The sequence below is a fragment of the Pyrus communis genome, chromosome 15 (genome assembly GCF_041283825.1).
Source record: "Pyrus communis isolate YQ-2024b chromosome 15, ASM4128382v1, whole genome shotgun sequence".
NCBI lineage: Eukaryota > Viridiplantae > Streptophyta > Magnoliopsida > Rosales > Rosaceae > Pyrus > Pyrus communis.
The window spans coordinates 27,748,768-27,766,045 of record NC_142579.1 but is presented as its reverse complement, the minus strand read 5'-3'; the positions used below and the strand labels follow the sequence as shown (position 1 = coordinate 27,766,045).

The 17,278-nt window shown below is 35.3% G+C and overlaps 2 protein-coding genes and 1 long non-coding RNA gene across 3 annotated transcripts; all 3 read left to right on the top strand.

Annotated features, from left to right (window-relative positions):
* Nucleotides 1-239: 239 nt before the first annotated feature.
* LOC137718235 (uncharacterized) lies at nucleotides 240-2,527 on the top strand. The gene is made up of 2 exons (XR_011065861.2): nucleotides 240-1,758; nucleotides 1,979-2,527. It is a non-coding gene; the product is annotated as an uncharacterized LOC137718235 (long non-coding RNA).
* Nucleotides 2,528-4,719: 2,192 nt separating this feature from the next.
* On the top strand, nucleotides 4,720-5,613 carry LOC137710393 (uncharacterized). The gene has a single exon (XM_088685690.1). The coding sequence runs from the start codon at nucleotides 4,720-4,722 to the stop codon at nucleotides 5,611-5,613; it is 894 nt and encodes a 297-aa protein (XP_088541816.1).
* Nucleotides 5,614-14,246: 8,633 nt separating this feature from the next.
* On the top strand, nucleotides 14,247-15,834 carry LOC137710467 (uncharacterized). Its single transcript, XM_068449534.2, has one exon. The coding sequence runs from the start codon at nucleotides 14,801-14,803 to the stop codon at nucleotides 15,680-15,682; it is 882 nt and encodes a 293-aa protein (XP_068305635.2). The 5' UTR covers nucleotides 14,247-14,800; the 3' UTR covers nucleotides 15,683-15,834.
* Nucleotides 15,835-17,278: the final 1,444 nt, after the last annotated feature.

Below are 17,278 nucleotides of genomic sequence, written 5' to 3'. Positions count from 1 at the left end.
GATCCACTAGTTTCTCTCCACCCTGTGAATGCAAGTAAATCCACTGTTACCTCTTCATCTCAGAGGCCCACTCTACCTACACATCCCATGGTTACTCGAGCCAAGGAGGGGATTCGCAAACCTAACCCCAAATATGCATTTATTGCCCATACAACTAATGATGCGGTTGAGCCTACTTGTTTTACACAGGCTAACAAATATGCAGAATGGAGACAAGCTATGGCAGACGAGTTTAATGCTCTTCAGCGAATCGATACATGGTCATTGGTTCCATTTCAATCAACCATGAACGTTCTTCCAAATAAATGGGTGTACAAAATTAAACAGCATTCTGATGGTTCCATACAACGATTTAAAGCACGTCTTGTGGCAAATGGTTTTCATCAACAAGCCGAAATTGACTACAGTGAAACTTTTAGCTCCGTTGTCACATATGCCACTATCAGATTACTTCTTTCCATTGCCCTGCACTACAACTGGCCCATTCGCCAACTTGACGTCCAAAATGCCTTTTTACATGGTTCTTTGACGGAGGAAGTATATATGCGCCAACCCTCTGACTTTGTTGATCCTCAGTACCCTTCACATGTTTGTCGTTTGCATAAATCTTTATGTGGTTTGAAGCAGGCTCCTCGTGCCTGGTTTCACTGTTTTTCTCAACATTTTGAACACTTGGGCTTTCAGGCATCTCTGGCAAATTCCTCATTGTTTACCTTTTTCCATGGCACCACAATAATTGATTTGCTTATTTATGTTGATGATATCCTGGTTATGGGCAACAGTTCATGTCACATCAACCAACTTATTGCTCAACTCAGCCATATGTTTTCAATGAAAGATCTTGGCCATTTACATTATTTGCTCAACTCAGCCATATAGTCCGCATTATATGGTTCCCGCTCAACTACTCCAAAACAGAGTTTGGATAACACACGATGTCTTCAACAGATTGAGAAGAATCATAATCCTCCTTCAACATGACACTATCGTCACCGTGTATCTTAGCTTTCTGTTATGTATTTTTGTAATTTGAATTCCATTGTAATCTTGATAACAGATACGCTGTAATCTTGTAAAGCCTATATAATGAAGTACATAATTCACTCATAATTAATTGAGTTGAGCTTATGCAATTAGTCATTTCAACCCTAGCTTGAATTCTTTCACTGGCATCCCCTAACCAACGTTTCTCAGTATGAAAAACCAGTCCCTTATCCGACGCACTCCATAGGAATCCATCGAATCCCTCATTCCTATGCGTAACCCCTAATTTTCACGACCCCCAAATTTATTGTCCATCTTCGTCATACGAACGGAATCTGTGGGTTTTCGATACCGAGAACAATCAGGTCTCTCCTTACGAACTTGACCTGGGTCTCGATTCGACGGTCCACACATCTCCGAAGGAGGCAAAGAGGCAGCTGATGTACTGAAGAAAATGAAGGAGAAGGGTGTGGAGCCCGATCTTGTTACGTATAATACTTTGATTTTTGGGTTATCGAAATGTGGGCGGATTATGGAGGCTAACAAGTATTTGGGTATCATGGTCGAAACGTGTCATTTCCCGGATGCGGTGACATACACTTCATTGATGAACGGAATGTGTCGGAAGGGGGATGTCTTGGCTGCAATGGAGTTGTTAGAGTAGAACCTGTTGCACATTGATGCTTATATTTACTCCAAATCTAATCATGATGGTTTTCTGTGCTTGTGCTATATTATGTGTAATCCGGCTAGATATGCTCTTCTCAAAATAAGGTTAGACATGTGAATTGTGAATTCTGATTTTTCTTTGACTGTTATTATGCAAGTAAGGCTGTTATTCTGGCCGGCCAGTTTCTTTGGCTGTTGTAGGCTGTTATAATGGCCTGCCAGTTTCGTTGGCTGTTGTAGGTTGTTTGAGTTGTCAACAGTCGTCGTTGATGAAGCAGGAAGGCTACATCTAGCACACTAACACTACCGATTTTAACTGCACCAGGTCAAATGACTCTTCTGATGAACCGCAACAATGACAAGATCCCCAATTGGAAGGCCCTGGACACGAAGCCACGAGAAGTTTCATGTCTAGCCATAGGCTGTAAGATCTGTAGTAGATTTCGTGATGCTGCAAAGAATTACAATTTACAGGAGCAGTTTGAGTAACCAGTGGAGCCAGAGTAAATGACCGGCATTAATAATCCCCCCGGAAGCTCAATTCCACCACTTTGTATTCACTTCCAGACAAACATTTTACCTCTTGACAGATATCCTCCAACAAACTAAGGATTTTGCATCAGACACTATCTGCTATTTGTTGTTGAACAGCTACTCCTGTGGAGCTGTAATTGTCTGCTACTATCCATACAAGTACAAAAATCCCCCTTTTCGTGATTGGGTGGCTGTATAAAATAATAGCTTATACAAATTGAGTCAAAAAGGGCTTTAAGAAAGGTTATCCAGATGACAGGACCATGTCTACTCTTTTGCAATCTTGTATCTTTGAATTTTATGAAAAGCAATAGAATAAGCCCCCAAATTGTATTTGTCTGTTCGGATTTGCATTAACAATTGGGATATCATGACTCTTAATATGTTCTAATTCTATAATCCTGGTTCCTCGATAGTACATTATATTAATTATGAACCAATTAACCTAATATGAGATAACACGATTAGTTAACGAGTTGGATTGTTATTGAGTCATATGTTAAGAACTCATTATGGTAATGGGTTTGACACAACATGATCCGTTAAGATAACATATATAATACAAAAACGACAAATACGACCTGTTTGTCAGGTCAAGGTACATGATACATCTCCTTCAACTTGTTACCACAATTGAACCCTATAACTTTACTCCGTCGTTTATTATTTTTAATCAGAATAAATTTCATTAGATATACTTTAAAATTACATTAACATTGTTAGTAAAACAATAAGATCAATACAATCTACAGGCAAAAGCTATACAAACAACTAAACAACTCACATTACCAGAAGTAAGCTTTATCTCATGTCAAACCCACACCGCAAAACTACCAAAACGTAAAACAACCTACAAGCTTAAACCACGAGAAATACAACTACATGAAGCGTACTCGCCATCAAACCAAGAAATTAGTGTGTAACAATGGGGATTTGGGGAAAACATGGTCTCCAGATATCCAATTGGGCCTTTTTTTAATATTTTACTTTTGACAGGACGAGATTTTAAACTACGCTAAGTTGCAAGAGAGAGACGAATTAGTTTGGCCAATTAACATAACCCACATTTACTTATTATGTTTATTCAGTGAACAAAACTATGCACAATTAGGCAAAGGCAGAAAAGGGTGCCCTAAAAAATGCAACAAAGAGTGTAGCATTACTCTTTGTCTTTGATTTAGGGTTTGCTAGGTTTGCGTCCTGCCAACAAGGTTCTGCAAAACATGTAATACAAAAACTACTTGGGGCATTTTTAACTCCTGAGGTTTAGGCTCTTTTGTGACACTAATTGCCAACAGCCTGCCGCCCCTCTTAACCCAAAAATGTTTACCATCATTGCTTTGGTTTCAGAATAAAAGGTGAATTAAAAAGTGTCAAAATGTTTCATTGTCTGTGAATTAAAAATTGGGTGTATATGGTGCACAAAATGATAAGGAAATCCAGTGATTATTTGATTAGATGGACCAGACCATTATGGTTAGAAGAGCCTATCTAATCACAAATATTATTACCATAGTCAGCAAACCCTAGCTAGATTCTTGTATTTGAGGGCCATAGATTTATGCTTAAATCTTGTCTTAGTGTTGTTATTTTCTTTCGAATTTTAACCTACTGATACCTTCTTTCTCTGTTTCTCTCAAATGACCAGCAAAGCACTTGCCAGCCTTTCATGTTTCATAAACAATCCATCCAAACGAATATATATATGATTGAGTTCTGATTGCGGATTGTGCGGTGGATTTGAAATAAGGTCATGTGACGTTATTGTTTTACTTAAATTATAACACGTGAATTTTTTTTCTAATATATCTAGAAGTGTGACATATCAACCATATCGGTCACCTTTATTATAAAATGTAAAATAAACCACATGACTTTTATCTCAGGTGCCATAAAATTAGAGGAGAGAGAATGGGCTAGTAAATGATTGGGGGAGGCAAGGAGGCATAAGCCTGACACGGCCTGTACATTACTGTTTGCAGATTGAGGGCAACTCCAGCGGGAGCAACTGCTCGAGGGACAGGCTGCGGAACAGGGCCTGATTGGAAGTCCAGCGTTGGTTGGCGAGCGAGCCCGAGCAGGCCCGAGCTCCAAGGCCGTGGATTCGTGCCGACTCGAGTGCCCGAAGGCTGTCTGACGTGGGCTGATGTCAGACGCTTACTGAGTGAATCGAAGGGCCACCAGACAACTGTACGATCTCCTGAACATTGTCATCGTCGTCCTCTTCTTTGTCATCGTCGTCCTCTTCGTCCTCATCCTCGTCGTCGTCCTCGTCGGCATCCTCCTCCTCTTCGTCTACTTTGTCATCGGATTCAAACTCGAACTCGGACTCGGACTGCGACTCGTACAGCTCCAATTGCTCAGCAGTCAAAGGCTTAACTTCATTTTCCTCCACAACTTTCTCCATAGCCTTCATCCTCTCAAAGCTCACACAAATTTGCAGAGAAAATCTCCTCTTTGTATTCTTGAGAAAACGAATTGGGATTGGATTTGGGAGAGTGAATGAGATAGAGGGACTTTTTGCAAAAGCAAATGGCGGTTTCATTGGCATCCACAGTACCTGTGAGGTCTATTAGCCTACCATCTAGGCTAAACCCTAAATCCCAAAAAATTGAGTCAGATTTAAACAAGTTAAAGACTTCGAAATTTTCAAGTTCTCTAGTGAGTGAGGATCTTCTGGTGGGCTTGTCTGGCCTAGCAGAGTTGTACAATTGCATCGAGGAACTTGTTCTCTCTCCAGTGACCCAACAAGCACTTCGCCACCAACAGTGCAAAGCAATTGTGGAAGAAGCACTTGACGGGTCAGTTGGGTTGCTAGACTCATGTGGTAGTGCAAGAGACATTCTCTTGACAATGAAGGAACATGTCCAGAACATCCAATCCGCATTGCGCAGGAGGACTGGAGATTCAAGCATCGAAACTACCGTTCATTCCTGCATTTGCTTCCGCAAAAAGGCAAAGAAGAGCATTGCAAAGAGCCTCAGAGAGTTGAAGAAAATGGAAACAGATCTTGGGTCATTCCATCTCTTGGATTGTGACCACGGTGTACTAATAGTGCTTAAATTGTTAAGAGAGTTAAGTGATGTAACAATTTCCATATTTCAATCCCTCTTCATGTTTCTATCCACGCCGGTGGCTAGCACAACGGGTAGCAAATGGTCATTGGTGTCAAAGTTAATGGCGGCGAAATGTGCAGCAACAGAAAAAGGCCAAACGGTTTACAATGAAGTGGGAAGTGTTGATGTTGCTCTTTGCTCACTCCATGGAAATATCAGAAGGAGTGATGCCAAGATTGATGTGCTGGTGGTTCAGTGGAGACTAGACACACTGGATTGCAGCATATCCAGCCTTGATGCTGGATTGGAAATATTCTTCAGATACCTATTGCAACATAGAGTGTCTCTACTTAAAGTCCTTACACCTTAAAGCTGTATAAGTTATCTGTAAAGTCAGTCATGGCATCGACATTTACAGGATTGTACCATGTTCAAGAACCATTTTGTAAAATTGTTCCAAAATTATGGAATTCAATACGTAATATTGATTCTTGTCAGCTTATTTTGTGTTTTTTATAAGATTTGCACCAAGTATGTTCTCTATGAATATCGTAGATTTTGGATTCTAACACTTACAATTTACAAACAAATTAAAGTTAATTACTGAATGCAAATAATTTATTTGGTTTGTTATAATGGAATTATGTAGGTATTGTGACTTATTAGATAAAAATTGAACTTCATTACCAGAAAATTAGATTGTCATCCTTAAATAAAATGACTTTCTTTATACAATTTTGGTGTTAAATTAAATTTTGATATAGGTCCCTAGGTACAAACATAATAATGTACTTAACCAAAAAGGACGGAAAAATAAAATCTAAAACTTACCTGTTTTAGTAAAACCTTATAACTCATTAATCGACCTACGAAGCCAGTTAGTTCTTTTTAGTAAAACTTTATAACTCATTTTACGTAAGGACGAAAATGTGCATGACCTTTCATTAATTAACCTACGGAGCCAATTAGCTCCTTTTAGTAAAACTTTATAACTCATTTTACCTAAGGACGAAAATGTGCATGACCTTTAATTAATCAACATACGGAGCCAGTTAGCTCTTGATACCTGACTATCCGAATATTTTCTGAATTTGAATTCTTAATTGATATAAAAAAAATTAAACCAACGAAATGCCACAATCAATACACCAAACTTCACAAATATTGATCAAAATGCAATTTAGTTCAAAGTGATTGGACTTAAGAATATTGTCAAACCCAAAAACACTCGCCCCCCTGGCACCACCCCACCAAAAAAAAAAAAAAAAAAAAAAAAAAACCTAACGTGATGCATCCTATAAATTTGAATGATTGAGGAGTATATTTTATAGACATGGGTTTATGCCACCTATATATAATAAAAACTTTGATTCTTGCTGACTCAAGAAACCCTATGTGAATGCAAACAAGAGATAATCCACTATGCAAAAGAAAAATGCAAACATTATTGAGAGCACGTCGACTAATGAATAAGTGATTTATTCAAATATAAAGTTCTTATGGAGGTAGAATTTAGTATTAGTTTTTATTATTTCAACTCAGTATGATTAATGTGCTATTATCTTTCAAGTTTTTATTTATTAATATATAATTTAACATTGTATTCCAGTAGGCTGTTCAAGAACTCTAGCAATGGAAGATGGAAGTATATTATGGAAATGGAGGACATGATTGCAAGTTTGTCTCTTGAAGGACTTGGTTGCAAAAAGATTAAATTTTTATCCAAGCATGTGACATTAATAATAGGATTAGACAATGGAATGAGTGCTCAACGGCTCCCTTTTAAATAATAAATAAACAAAAAGATTGAATGTATCATACTTCAACTATTCCTTTGTACACCGATAGAGAAATGGTGGTGTTTGTCGCAACAAAGCTACAGAGGACATGGACGTCAATTGTTGCAGGGTGGCATTTGATAGTTGCCACCGAAGTCAGTGCCATTTGCCTACTATTATTTAAGCGAATGAAGAAGGTAGCTAGCATCTTTTACTTATTCCACACCATTAAACGTAGAGTGTCCTGTGCTAAAATTTCCATGGTTGCCAAGCTAAAAGGGTCAACTGTCCAGCTGAGCCGTTGATCACCACATCATTTCATCGTCTGCATGACTGTTAAACCTTGTGGCATGCGATCTTGCAGGTCCGCTAACGTAAAGCGAGGAGTTGAGCCCTCATCTATTCTCGAGTCACCAAGTCCACCTACAAGGAGATTATTGAGAAAAGCCAAATTGGCCTTATGGGACGGCAAAATTATACCCTTGAATTTTTTTGGACGACGTGGACCTCCCCATGACTTCAAATTATGCATGGGATATACTGATATACTATAAATATTCTGCCAATACGCAGAGAATATTGGACGTATGAATATATAACACATTTTTTCTATATAATTAGTTGGTTTACATAAAAAAATTTTGGTTTAGTACTAATAACAGTACTCTCAACTAGCTAAAGGAAGATAAAATATCTGTAATAATATAAGGTTTTTCTATAACTATAGAAAGAAGAAATTCGTATATTTTAATTACTATATATGTATTAAGCAGAGAATTAATGATGATAATTTAGGTACACTGCAAAGACAATGTACTGTGCTCCCTTAATATTGTAGTCAGGGGGAAGCTGAAATGTCTCTGTGAGTCTTCCCAACCCCTAAAAATGATAGATAACCGTGACTTGCCACCAGTTGACTCACTTAAAAAAAATAATAATAAATAAATAATATTATGAAGAACACCAAATTAAATTAATGCATGCAGAAAACTAGCTAAAGCAGACAACAGAAGAATCATGTCCTCAGCGGATATTAATTTTATACAAAATGAGCATGTGGTTTTTATTAAGTTTTGGTCTGATGTGCAGAATCAAAGCTTTTCCAGAATTAAGCCGCCCATTCCTAAAACTTAATTCTGCATTCGATATGCATATGCTCATTTCCTGTTTCTTTTTCTTTTTTTTTTTTTACAAACCATATTGGTTGGTTTATTTATTCTATATTGAGCACCCTCCTATGGTTTGGGAGAAAAATATCAATTTAATGACAATGATATATATATAACTTTTATGAAGGAAGAGAGAACATTTTATATAGCTTTTATCTTATCTGAGGGGATGGAGATAATATTTGTAAATTAATTTACTATTATACGTGTGAGGCAGAGTTCATGATTTTTTTTTTTTACAATACAATGTACAGTGCAAAGACAATGTACTGCGCTCCAGTAATGTTACACAGCAAATTAATGCATGCACAAAACCAGCTAAAGGAGACAACAAGAATCATGTCACGATGGATATATAAATGTTTTGTGTGTGTGTGTGTGTGTGTATTACACATAAAAGGAGCACGTGATTGGTGCTCAGAATTGTAGTTTTTTTCCAGCATTAAGCTGCCGCAGCTGAAATATAATTTGTGTATTAATTTGTTTCATGCATGATAATGTAGAGCTGAGCCATCATCAATTTCCAATGCAGGAATGTGTTGTATACATACAGAAGGATAGGAGAAACATATACTGCCTTAATGCCTCCTTGTCTCCAAGATTACACCAACACCACCATAACGATACATACATATACAGTTCTATTTATAATTCAGTGCCACACTGCAATTCATAGTTAAAGAACAGGCAATTTGCCAATTTGGAAGTAAAAAAAAAAAAAAAATATATATATATATATATATATATAATTATACAACCTCGACCTTAATATTATGAGATTATGATCTATTCCAAGCCTCTTCAATTATGATATATTCATGGCCTGTAATAGCAGGGGTAGCGCCCAGCTAGTGCATGAAATGTTGAACAAGCTCTATGGCTGAGTTGCCAAAAATTTAAGGGATTTTGTCGATCTTATTAATTAGTGAGACATTCTCGGCTCTTCTTCTCAGTTTATAATTTTAATTAAATTAGTCATGACCCTTTGGGTTCTCAGAAGCAAACACAGACACACTCCCGGATCAACTGCAAAATTAACTCTAGCTCGAAAACCACTGCATCAGACCGAGACATATGCAAATGAGAAACATTAATTTGTACATCAGACACGGTGTATAAAGGAAACATTAACTTCAGCTAGTAACCGATCCATCACATTGTTGACACTTAAGAGGGATATGGAAATATCAATGGTGAACTCATCGATCATCATGCATGATGTTCGGAATATGCAACATAAACAAGGGCAGAAGAGTAACGTTGTAAGGGCTGATGAAGAAAATACCCGCTGTTCACGTTTCCAAGAATATGCAATGCATCACGGCAGATATAAATTATTATCAAGTATATTATGTAATACATTACTTCATCAAATATCTCATGCCCCATTGGGACTAAAGAAAGTGTTTCATTTGTCTTTTTTGTTGGCCAAGAAGGTTGCGGGGGCCAGCATCAGAAAGTAATAGGATGATGACATCCCATTAGTTATCTGATCGATGCCCTTTCATATGTATGAAAGAAAGCTATAGGATATTGATGACATCCCTAGCTTTCTGATGCCTCTTCATGTGTATGAAAGAGCTTAGGTGAAGTCTTTAAAAGAGCTTAGGTAAAGTCTTTAAAGTTCCTCAAGCAGTGAAAAAGACGTAAATAATATAAAATTATAATAAATATAAGGTTCGATTTGTAACAAAAAAATTTAAAAATTGCAAAAACAAAGCCAAGCTTCCCCTCAATTCGCGCTGATCTAATTAACTAATAGATTTCAGTTAAAAAAGATGAACTGTATCCAAGAATGGTTTTCCTTCTGCTACGTCAGAGGTATACATCATCAGTGTAAATGAATGATATGGGAAATCTTCAAGGGAATAGATTCTTATTTTTTTTATTTATAAAAATAAGGATTAATTGTGGGATCCACACTACATCGAAGTTTAACGATCCGAATCGTCTATTTTTTAAGTTGTACCTTATAGATCATGTTGCAAAATATTAGCTAAATTGGAAATGTTTAAGATATCTAAATGAGTTAAAAGAAATTAATGAATACTTTGTTATATAAGAAACAATGAAATTTTATTTTGATAACTAAATAGGCAAATGGTTTCGAACTGAATTGAATTTTTACAAAAATGATTTATGAATCGAAACTTACAAAATAAACGGTTCGGATTGTTGAAATTCAATGTAGAGTGAACCTCACACTTAATTCCCATTTTTTGAAAAAAAATGGAGATCTCTTTGCACAAAGGGGTAAAAGAAATCATAAGTTGAATAATATGATTTAATTCAAGCTGGTGCTACTTCCATTAGTAACGACATTTAACTCATAATATATTTAAACAGAGATTATAAACACTATTTATGAATACAACAGAAGTATTTAGATTTAAATTTTAAAAGAATAATATATATGTTAACAAACAAATGTCATTCTCACCTCAAATCTAACTTCATTTTACCTTGGGGAAAAATGATACTGGCCATTCTGAATTTTATGAGTTATCAAATGTATTCTTTTCTGAACACACAACGGGCTCTAAATAATACTCTAAATGGGATCAAATAATCAACCAAATAATTCCATATGTACTATATAGTTATAATTAAGCATTTCCTGATGGTTCAAAACCTAGCTAATATCGTATCGTCATTTTTACTAGGAATGTAACTCGGGTGGGTTGGGCAGGTTGGAAGGTCAACCCAACCCTAACCCAACTTTTACAATTCGGGCTCGGGTTCGGGTTAGGTTTTAATCGGGTTTGGGTTGGACATGGACGGGTTCGGGTTGCTCAACTCTTTCAAAATTAAAATTCAATCCTGCAAATTGTATTCGTTATAAAGTTAAACTAAATATGAATGTTCAGCCATGCAAAGTTTGAATTAAAATACAAGAAATACCAAAGCTAGTACCAAACTACCACATTCATCCCCCTGAATTAGACGTACAATAGTCAGGTAGCTAAAATAATAATCTCATTGGAATGAACTAGGGTCAAATTTGGATCAAATGGATGATTGTGCCACAAAACATTTATGAATTCAAAGTCAGATTGTTGGCAGATTTTGGGTACAATTCAGATCTTTGGTACATCCTTCTGGTCCATATAATTCCATATCAACTTGGAAGTAGTAAGAGTTATGGGTGATCCTAACAGCTCTATGTGCCACATCAATGAACGGGTTGGGGTTGATTCGGGCGGGCAAATGATCAATCCTACCCAACCCAATCAATGAACGGGTTGAAATTGGGTTGGGTTCGAACGGGTTATAACTAAAAAAAAAAACCCCCGCTTGTTCGGGTTTAAAGTCGGGTTGGGTTCGGGTTGACCCAACCAAAGTTGCACCCCTAATTTTTACAATGGTATTTTATATTTTGAACTTCTTCTTAGAGCTCATTAATGATAATTTCGTTTTTAGTTTTTGATTTTTGTGTTTTGAGATAGGAGAAGTATAAGAGAAATGAGGAATGAGTTAAGGAAGAGGGAGTTATTGGGAGGGAAGAGGAAGAAATGAATGAGAATCTATGATAACTGAAACTTGTAAGTAAAAACAAATTAAAATTGGTTTTGGATATTGGATTTTGGTTTTTAGGTTCATTTTTATTTCATTCTATCGACATTTCTTTCACATTTCTTTTACCATGTTTCCTCCACCCACCTTCATTCTTCCTTTCTTTCACCTATTTTCTTCTATTTATTACCCAAAAAACAAAAAATTAAAATTAAAAAAGAAATAATTATGAAAAAGGTAATATTAAAGAAACCAAATTCTGTAAACTAAATAATATAATTATTGATTATTGAATTATTAATTAAGTATCGATTAACGTTATTATGTCTTATTGCTAATCTATTATTTAGTCTGAAAAATTAGTTTAAAATTTTAATTTCCTTAATATTATCTTTACGAAAAGACTCAATTATGAAAAGCTAGCTCTAGGGACACTCCACGATTTACTCAATACACTGAAGATTTCAGACTAAATGTCCTCATCATTTACCCATTCTAAATAAAGGACAAATCCAAATGAGAGATCAGGGTAAGAGCACGTATCTGTCCACTGCAAAGTTAATCTCAATAGGAAAATACTACTCCAAGTCTCCAATAATTTAATGAAATGACACAAATCAGAGAGCCATGCAGAGATGACCACATGTCTATCTTAAAGTAAAAAAAAAAATCGATGTGAAAATTTCAAGAGGGAATCTATTTTTTCTGGAAATTCTAGAGATTTGTGATCGGAATCGTCCATCGTATATTGTGCAATCAGAAATCATTTTAAAATTTAAAATTTAAAATTAAATATAAATAGTACCTAACGAAAACTAATCACATAATGTATAATGGACAGTCTCGTTCACAGGATTTCTAGAATTCCTAAAAGAAGAATCCAGCGGGTCCTTTTCCTATTCGCAGGATCCTTTTCCTATTTCAATAATTCGATGGTGAGATGACTCAAATGATAGAACCAAATAGAGGGCACCACTTGCCTTAGAGCAACACATGTCCGCGTAAGCAGCAACATGCGTTTCATAAACATTTTGAGTACCTTAAACTAAGGAAAATTTTTATTTAAACCTATGCAACCTCTTTTTACACTTAATTTAAAATTTTGAATGTTAATTGTCTATTTTACCCTATTGCATAATTACTATTAAGTACAAAATGAAATTAATAATAAAACTCAAATTTATCAATAAACCCAAACACTATAATTAAACCCTACGATCATTATTTTTTTATCCTACGTTCATTCTGACTAAAACCCTAATAGTTCTCATAGAGAAAAATAATTTTTTCTATTGATGAATGATGATTTTGAAGTTTTGAATGTAGCCACTAATGATGTTGTGGATCTTGAAGATGATTAAAACATGGTTTTTCTTCTTGTAAAGACTATTGGTAAACTCTATTCTCCGTTTGAGATTAAAACCTAGCTAATATCGTATCGTCATTTTTACAATGGTATTTTTACATTTCGAACTTCTTCTTAGAGCTCATTAATAATAATTCCGTTTTTCAGTTTTTGATTTTTGTGTTTTGAGATAGGAGAAAGTATAAGAGAAATGAGGTGAGTTAAGGAACAGGGAGTTATTGGGAGGGAAGAGGAAGAAATGAATGAGAATCTATGATAAGTGATAACTGAAACTTGTAAGTAAAAACAAATTAAAATTGTTTTTGGAATTTGGTTTTGGTTCATTTTATTTCATTCTGTCGACATTTCCTCCACATTTCTTTTACCATGCTTCCTCCACCCACCTTCCTTCTTCCTTTCTTTCACCTATTTTCTTCTATTTGTTACCCAAAAAACAAAAAACAAAAACAAAAAAAGAAATAATTATAAAAAAGGTAATGCTACAGGAATCAAAATTTATAAATTAAATAATATAATTATTAATGATTGAATTATTAATTAAGTATCGATTAACGTACTTATGTGATGACCTATTATTTGGTCTGAAAATTTAGTTTAAAATTTTAATTTCCCTAACATTATCTTTATAAACAACACTCAATTATGTAAAGCTAGCTCTAGGTTACATTCCACAATTTACTAAATACACTGAGGATTTCATACCTCATCATTCACCCATAATTCTAAATAAAGGATAAATCCAAATGAGAGATCAAGGTAAGAGCACGTACCTGTCCACTGCATAGTTAATTTCAATAAGAAAATACTACTCCAAGTCTCCAATCATTTAATGAAATGACAGAAATCAGAGAGCCATGCAGAGATGACCATCTGTCTATCCTAAAGTTAAAAAAAATCGATGTGAAACCCTAAGAAACATCAATAATTTGGTGAGATGACACAAATCTCTTACAAAGTTAAAATTTCAAGAGGAAATCTAATTCAATGATTCCATGGTGAGATGACTCAAATGAGAGAACCAAACAGAGGACACCACTTGTCTTTGAGCAACACATGTCCACGTAAGCAGCAACATACGTTTCATAAACATTTTGAGTACCTTAAACTAAATTAAAATAAAATATACATTACAAATTTAAACAGAGACATGAATACTACAAATCATTCGTGCGCACAATTTAATACTAGCTACAATATTATGATGTTGATCTTGGCATTCTAACCACCATGAATAGTACGTGGTGTGTGTAATATGTTACATTTCTTAATCCCTATAGATCTGGATCTCAATCTCTTTGTTAAGCATTTTGTTTAATACAATTTCGGTGTTGAAGCATCTCCAAAATTGAGACAACCCAGACAAGACAAGGCCAGCTATTGGAGGACTGGTCTGCCATAATTCAATAAATTAAAAATGAAGGCTAATGTGGCACTTGGGGAGGCAAAGTTGGTGATGACTCTTGAAGTTTTGCCATAACAATTGAAACCTAAAGAAATTGCAAATTATTGAAGCAATAATGTTACCTAAAAAAGCGACAACATAACCAAAACTCGAGGCCTGCCCACTCTGGCTCCACATGCTCTCCATATTGAATTCAGAAGTCTTGTCCCTCTCACCTTATTGCATCTATATAGGCATCCTCAAGAGATGGTGAAACCAGAGACCTCAAAACAAAGAACAACATCATCAACTTTGAGCTTTTTGTCAAACACAAATTAAAACCCTAAACCATGGCTGCCAAGCACAATGTAATCAGATCAATCAGCTTGCTCTCAAGGTCGCACCCCACCACTATTAAAGTTGAAGAGGAGCTCAGCAAGCTCCAAGCATCTTCATCTTGTGCTTCAACTTCAAACTCAATCTGCAAATCTCTATGTGGTCTAGAGGAGTTGTATGAGTGTGTGGACGATCTTTTACAGATGGCATCAACCCAACAGCTCCTTTCTCAACATCAACAGCAGAAATGCATGGATGATTTGTTGGATGGATCAGTGAAGCTCTTGGACATATGTGGTATCACAAGAGATACCATTTCAACAATCAAGGAACATGTTAGAGCTCTTCAATCTGCTCTTAGGAGGAGAAAAGGAGACTCAAGCAGTGAAAACTGCATTGCCAATTACACTTGTTTCAGAAAGAAGATGAAGAAGGATGCCAAGAAATTGATCACATCTTTGAAGCAAGTAGATAACAAAATTGAAGCATCACAACTTTTAGAGCAAGACCACCATCTCACCGCTGTGATTCGAGTTCTTAGAGAAGTTTGTGTCGAGAACATGTCTATCTTCCAATCCCTCCTGGTCTTTTTAGCTGTTCCTGTTTCAAAGCCAAAGGCCAACAAGTGGTCTTTGGTTTCAAAGTTCATGCACAAGGGAGTGATAGCATGTGAAGATCAGAACGAAGACATTATTGGCCATGAGTTGGATGGTGTTGATACTGCTCTCTACTCTCTATCCAAATCTTCTTCAGCTGATGTTGAGAAGGTACAAAGTGCACAAAAAAGATTGGAGGCTTTGGAAATCATCATTGAAGGCCTTGAGAATGGTTTGGACAGCGTTTTCAGGCGCTTGATTAAAACAAGAGCTTCTCTTTTGAACATAATCTCACAATGATGTGCTCTCAAAGGCCACATTCATTTATCCCAAAATCCTCCAAGGCATATCCACATTTTATTAGGATCCCTTTGGAATTATAATTTTTTTGATACATATGTATATGTATATGTATATATATAGTCACACAATGAAATACAGTTGAGACCCAAGTTCTTAATCTTATCATTATATTTGTTTTTTGTCTTTTATCTTTTAATTGTTATGTACATGCAAGGCCCATCAAACTCTAAAAAACTAACACATGCGAGGCTAATGAAACTTGTACGGTGAAATAATTTGATTTTTACGGAACAGTAAGAAGATCAATGGATAAACGTGATTAGAACACCTACGAACAATACACATTCTTTCACTAGTGGGCAAAAGCTTCTTGATCTTGTTTAGTTTTGGCATTAGTATCTGTTGAACATTATTCACTTCATCTAAGAGTTCACTATGCTTTTTCATATTTATGTGTAAATATTACGTACGGAAGCCCAAATAAGTTTTGAGTGCCCTTCACTACTAAATCTCTTTATTGGTTTCATCAAATTAAAATTGAAGAATTAGATTCTTTTTTCTTAACATATTGTTATTCACACACATTTTTTTACTTATCACAGACCTTTGTTAATTTTTTTACCCTTGTTAATTTTTGTTCATTGATCTTTTTCAATTTATTCGATCTGATGGCCGGAAATTGAGAAGAGTATGTCATGTGTGAGAAGTAAAAATGGATGTGTGAATAACACCACCCTCTACTTAATGGACTAGGATACTCTCCCCTCATCTTTCCATCCCCTTCTCTCACATTATCTATTTTGCTTTTCTCTTTTTTATAAAAAATTAATATAAGATATTGACGTGGCTTAACCATGACCGTTCAAATAGGAAGAGGAGGAAGGGGAAAGAAAAAAAGAAATGAGAGAATCCTACTTCCTACTTAATTCCCACACCACTTTTCTCCCCGAGAAAGTACATTCATTCATAGTTTGTGTTTCTTTCAGAATTACACCTCTCTCTAGGCAATGAATCTACAAAGACAAATAAAACTTCTGTTTTAGAGAGGATAACAATCATGGAGCTAAAAAATAGTTTATATCGTTTAATGAAAGAATGAGGTAACAAAAGTGATCCACGTACTACCCAATTACCTATCCAAACATCAGATTAAATTTCTAATTGAAACCACTAATTCTCTTTATCATTATTTAAAGATGTGCAAAACATCATTCAATCATATTCTGTGTCAAATTAATGATGGTTTTGATACACGTACATATATATATATATATATATATATATAAATATATAAATATATATATTATGGTTACTGGTTATGAAGGATGTGTAGTTAGTGATGAAAATGATGAACTCATCAATCATCGTGCATTATCACAAGCCATACAAATTAAAGGGCAACAGAACAAAACAGAACAGATTCAGTAACGGCTGTAATGCGCTAATGTTTGTTCTTATTATTATGCAGCAATGCATCATGCTGAATGCAAATATTTAGGACAAATTACATTTTACCCCTTTAAGTTTGGGATCAATTTCAATTCCTTACAATATATTTATAACATTTTAATTTCATACATTTACTTATCATTT

What these genes read in the sequence shown, in the direction of transcription:
- LOC137710393 (XM_088685690.1), top strand. Translation starts at nt 4,720, where the DNA reads ATGGCGGTTTCATTGGCATCCACAGTACCTGTGAGGTCTATTAGCCTA.
- LOC137710467 (XM_068449534.2), top strand. Translation starts at nt 14,801, where the DNA reads ATGGCTGCCAAGCACAATGTAATCAGATCAATCAGCTTGCTCTCAAGG.